The sequence below is a fragment of the Fundulus heteroclitus genome, chromosome 16, assembly GCF_011125445.2.
Source record: "Fundulus heteroclitus isolate FHET01 chromosome 16, MU-UCD_Fhet_4.1, whole genome shotgun sequence".
Classification (NCBI taxonomy): domain Eukaryota; kingdom Metazoa; phylum Chordata; class Actinopteri; order Cyprinodontiformes; family Fundulidae; genus Fundulus; species Fundulus heteroclitus.
Genome location: NC_046376.1, coordinates 15991936 through 15997624, shown reverse-complemented (window position 1 = coordinate 15997624; position 5689 = coordinate 15991936). Strand labels below are relative to the sequence as shown.

The window sequence follows — 5689 nt, the reverse complement described above, 5'->3', positions numbered from 1 at the left end:
CCAAACCAATTCCACCTTCAACACAAATTTGCCCTGCTTCAAGGAGTATCCATGCTTTGAGGCAGCTGATAATATCATGCAAACGGATACATGCTTCGAATTTACGCGCAATGTGGCAAGCTCAGATGCAGTTTGGCCAATTAGTTTGTTTTCTGTTTGGAAAATGCGCAATGTAGGCTCGGGGCTTAACACAAGGGATGCACGCAAAGAAGAACAACCACCCATCCACCACAGAGAGAGGGAGAGAGGGAGGGAGAGGGAGAGGGAGAGGAAGGGTGCGCAGTGATGAAGCCAATGTTTGTCGTCGAACTCCAGCAAATATGAGGATAGGGAGATAATGGTCCATACTAAGAGGGACGACTGATGCTCAGCAACTATCGGTTTATGTCTTTTTTTATGATGCATTTGGACTAAACATGTGAATCTGGAAGAATCTGGACCGCAAAGAACAAAGGATCGCATCTGGGTTTTGGACAATTCTTCGCATCATCTTGATTTATTTATTATAAAGAGTGGGTGACAGAGTCCAGTTTTAAATCCTAGATAAATGAGCGGATTGGTCATCTCTGTGGAGGGGATACTGGGGACCTCTGCGCTGAGTTTGCGCACAAAGATGCCGTAGCTCCACAGGAATCGTGATAGATGAAGTACTTTTTGAAATTGGCTCGGAGATTTTAGCTCGGCGGAGAGACGCGCACAGCAATAACAGCGCAGCACACGGGGAGAGGAGCAAGCGCCGGCGTTCTTCGTGTCTTTGCAATAAGAGGCGGATAAAAAAGCAATAAATTCTCCTAAATAAACACTGTCACCAGGCTGTGCGCCATGGGCGATGAGGCGTCAAACTTCAGGAGACGCAGCAGGACCGGCGTCTCGTCACCAAAACCCGAGACTGGTGAGGATCGCGGCCGAAAGGAGGTTCTGGGATAAACCGAAAACTGACCACCGCCGAACACAATGAGATTTATGGCTCTCTGGATGGCTTGATGGGTTATCACTGTGACAGTTTTTGATGTTATTCAAAAAACAGGGTTCAGATCGGGGCTGTGCTAGACTTGGTCACTTTGATTTGTTCGCCCAAGAGATCAAGTGGCAACGAGGGACATGAAACGATTCGCTTTTTGCTTGAGGGACGCGATTACAGCCATATCATTTAATCAATAAGTAAACAAGAGATATTAATTATATTGCATTTTCTTTTTTTATTTCCCTTTTTGTTTTTTGCACAATGATGGAACCACCACCATGTTCAAAGAAGAGCCTTTCCCTGTCGCTCCCGGTTCCCCGGGAGGGACAGGCGACTCTGAAACCTCCACAGCATCTTTGGAGACAGCCCCGGACCCCGATTAAAATCAAACACCGGGGATACTCCGACACCGACCGGCACCACCATCGGCACATGGAGCGCTCAGACGCCGTGGATACAAGTGACCGACCGGGACTGAAGAAGTCTCGGATGTCCTGGCCATCCTCCTTCCACGGGACCACAAACACATCCATCGGAAACTGTGTCGGGAATAAACGGTAGGGCGAGGGGGCAGCAGTGCGCATATCAACCATCCCAATAATAGCCCCACAAGGCATATGCGTAAACGGGAGGAATCGGGGGGTGTTGGTGGGGTGAGGGGGGGAGACGAGCATTTTAATGAGTGCGTAATAACGAACTATGTCTGAAGGGTTAACCCATACGCCGGGCTCTCTACCCGGAGGCGTGGGTTTTCAGTGCGTTATGCGTCCTTGGGCAGACTGTTTCAGATGTGTGTATGGAACGCAAAAAAAAAAAAGAGACGACAAAAACCAGGCCGCCCACTCTTTATGCGGGCTCAGCATCTGCAAATACAAGTAACAGTTTTACAGAGCGTCCACATGTTACATGTAACCACAGATGAGTAACACGATGCGCACTTATTTTACCCATACTGCCACTGCGCGCACTCATGGGGCTTTACGAGTGGGCGGTAGAGCAAAAGCACAGCAGCTCATGGCAGCACCTGAATCTGAGAATGCTCTGACCTCTGACCCGCTTGGGGTGGGGGGTTGGGGTAAAGGGGTGGGGGGTGGGGGAGAGAATTGAAATAGATGCACATGTAAACAAATAAATAAGGAGGGCAGTACTTGCAATGGGATGAGAGGAAATTATGCAGCGCTACCTGAACATGTGTCACCACGCTGTCAACACAGATGGTTTCAGGCAACGTCTAATCTGGCCCACATGGCTGCTCTCTGATCGGAAATGACAGTGAGACAGTCATTGCATCAACCGGTGGACTCTGACTGACACCGCGGACAGGAAGACGCCCATAAAGCCAGACGAATTGGGTGAAACCTAACTGCGGCGAGCATAAATCCCCGTCGAGCTGTTTTTAAATCCAACAATATCAATCATGTCAAACAAGAAAATTAGATTTGCATCTTTTCATCAAGTGAATCGTGAAGCGACTCGACTTTGATACAACCACTTTTCCCTTACTCGACAATTTGGTCCCTTTACCTTTTAAACACGGAGGCAACTGGGGGTGTTTTTTTTCCCCCTTCTCTCTCTTAGCTGCTTCCTGTCAGTGCAGAAGAATGCAGTCTGTTCAATAAGAGGTAGGTTTGCAGCTAAGTGACTCATTTTTTTTGTGTGTGTGTGCGAGATTATCTGAGGATGGTCAAGGCCTGCGCTGATTTTTCAGTTTCACGCCAGTCCTCAGATGTTAACTGCAAATGTAACAACAAGTTCACATAAATGATCAAAAAGAGAAAAGCAGTTAGACGTTTTTTTTTTTTTATTTCTTCTTCTATTACCCATGTCATTTATTTAATGACACAGACGGCCATCCCAGCAGGCCCCTGGGAGTATAGGGAACAAGTCCAGATGACTAGAGGAAAGCCGGATATGTACTTCAGACCCCAGGACACGCGCTAAGGCAGTCCAATCTTTAGTGCATTGGGACTTACTCAGCCTGCCCTTCTCCCTATGTGGGCGGTGAGAGAGAAAGAGAGCAGAAGAGAGACGGAAATAATTTGATTCCTACCAGCACAGCTCTTTTGTGCACACCGAGCTGGCTCCAACTGTGCATGTTCATGTCGGTGGATCGCAGAGCATGAGGTGTATAGTGCAATTTATGGCGTGCTTTTGTGATGCACACTGGTCAGGAAGCGTGGAGCAGCCACGGTTGCCAGATAAATGTTGCGTGTCCGGAGCAGTGGTTAAAATGCAGCCTGCTGGGTGTGTGCGTACATGAGAGGAGACATGCATGTGTGGGATGTGCACAGGTTGGGGCCTGACCTGTACTCCATATGGTCGCCATTAAACCTGACTTTATCTCTTCTCGTATCAGTGGGAGATCAGAGGGATTTCTGTGGCATCCTTTTTCTATAATATTACAAGGACAGTGACTTCTTCATCCGTGATTACTTTCGGAGGAGCAATGCTTTGAGGAGATGCCTCATCCTTGTCTTTTGTTTTTATTAGCCTTCGTGAAAATCCTTGTTGATGCAACAGCTCTGCGTTTTTAGCCGATGGCCATGTTACGTTGAATCTGGCCTATGGTATACAGCTCTGCCTGCATGTACTGAAAAATTTAAAGGAGCAGAATGTATAAAAATGTGGGCTTATCTGGGCAGGAGACCGGTGACTACCACATATTAAATCTCAATTTCAACTTCTGAAGATGGAACTGCAGAAAATATCACAATATTCCTATTAGACGTCTACCTACACTCATACGGGCATTGACGTCATACTAATTTAGGACTTTTAAGGATGCCTTTGAATATTATTTTTTCTAGATTGAAATGATTAGACAACTTAGAAGTTGGTTTCATGTTTCTATTTGTTTACTTATTTTCACAAAAACATGAATTTTGTGCCTGGATGAACTCAAACTTCCGAACTGTCAGTTACCAGGAAACAGAAAAAGGGCTTCTGGCTTAAATCCCATTGCTTGTTGTTCATTACAGGATTGATTTCAAAATTTTACTACTGGTTTGTAAGAGCCTTAATGGTCTTGGCCTATCATCCCTAAATAATTTTATAACCCCATACACCCACAAGAACACTAATGTCACACTGGTTTCCAATAAGAAAAGTTGAGGTGATCTAGGCTTCTCTGTTGCAGCCTTAAAACTGTGAAATTGTCTACCGATCTATTAGAGCTGCTCAGACTATATATATATATATATATATATATATATATATATATATATATATATATATATATATATATATATAAATCAATAGATTTTTATGAACTAGAGTGGGCTTTGAAACACAGTCTGCACTTTTTTGACAGGGTTGAAGTTGGAGCTTCAAAGGGTACATATCACCCATAATCTACTTTTTTAGCCCTTAAATACATTTTATTGTGTACATGGAGTCTTTAGGAGAGCAATAAATATGAATGTAGTCTGTCTAGGTGCAGCGTATGTGCAGCTTAGTTTTTTATCATGTTTTTTTAACTATTACATTGCAGTATTTGCTGGAGACAGCTAAACAAGGTTGTGGACTTCCAGCTTAGCAGTCTTGTGAATCTGCCATTTTTATTTCTGAGTGATTTTGTCAGTAGCAGGGCTAGCCATTTGGGTATCATGTCTTTGTTGCTTTTAGAGTTATCGTTTTTAAGATTTTTTTATTTGTTCACAGTTTTCTGTTGCATCAGTAGTGAATAACTACATTTGACATTATGGTTTGCCATATTTTTATCTACAGCAGTAAAAAAGTCTGTAACTGAGCAGCACAGCCGCCCACAGCTGCTCTGAGTGCACCGATGGGAGGGACAGGAGACAGGACAGACTGGAGCTGCTTTTCATTTGCTTAAAGAAGTTTAGTCTTGCTTAACTAAAGACTTACATATGAAATGATGCTTTGAAACATTTCTTTTTTTTGTCTACAACAGTAAAAACCTCAAAAGGTTGTTTCTGTTTATCATCCTGTCAGCCGTTACTGAAGGCCGCCCACAAGTCCTCTGAGCGTGCTGGGACAGAGTGGAGCTGTCCCCCTGACTTTTTAAGAAATGGGAGGAACAGCTGAAACAGAAAACAAAATAACGGTTAAACTACAGCGCAGGCGAGGTCTATAAAGTATGGAAGCATGTACACTGACTGTGCATGAAAAAGTTAATAGCTTACCAATCTGTTTTCCTTTCATCAACTCATGACTTTGTTTGGTGCCCCTCCCCCAGACACTTGGCATGGTGCACGTGCATGGGTGGAGCAAAAGCACTGGATTTTGTAGTCCAAGCAAAAGGATGCCAAAGTTACAAGTGGATAAGCCATCGGTTGTTCATTACACCGTCCCCCAGCATATTACAAAAATGCCCAAACGGGGTGGATTGGAACGCTCTGTGGCCCGGAGGGTCGGGGTATTAAGTGCCTCCTTTAGATTTAAAGAGACGGCACCAAAACCAGTTACCCTCACCCGCGCCACAGAACAGGGACAGAAACGGGGAATGTGCGGGGTAAATTAATGAGGAAATTCAGACCAAAGAATTGCTGTTCCACTTTATATAGACCACAACTGGATGATTTAAATGTGAAAAGGAAGACTTGAAAAGCATGACATGCCCCCTTTAATATTTGCCCGCTTTATCCAAACCGGTTTTAATATGCTCGGTATGACCCTCAGATAAAAAAAAAATAAAATTATGTTAGTATGCCCAAGAACAACACAGGAACCACCATGGCTAAAGCCCATTATAAAGTGGAACTT

General features: G+C 44.3%; 1 protein-coding gene across 1 annotated transcript in view; it reads left to right on the top strand.

Moving 5' to 3' along the window:
• Window positions 1–263: 263 nt before the first annotated feature.
• Window positions 264–5689, top strand: part of pde4a (phosphodiesterase 4A, cAMP-specific) — a 61475-nt gene continuing 56049 nt past the window's right edge. Inside the window, exon 1 of the mRNA XM_021324557.2 lies at window positions 264–1521. Coding sequence (XP_021180232.2) covers window positions 1226–1521 — 296 coding nt within the window. The 5' untranslated portion in view covers window positions 264–1225. The remainder of the gene's footprint in view (window positions 1522–5689) is intronic.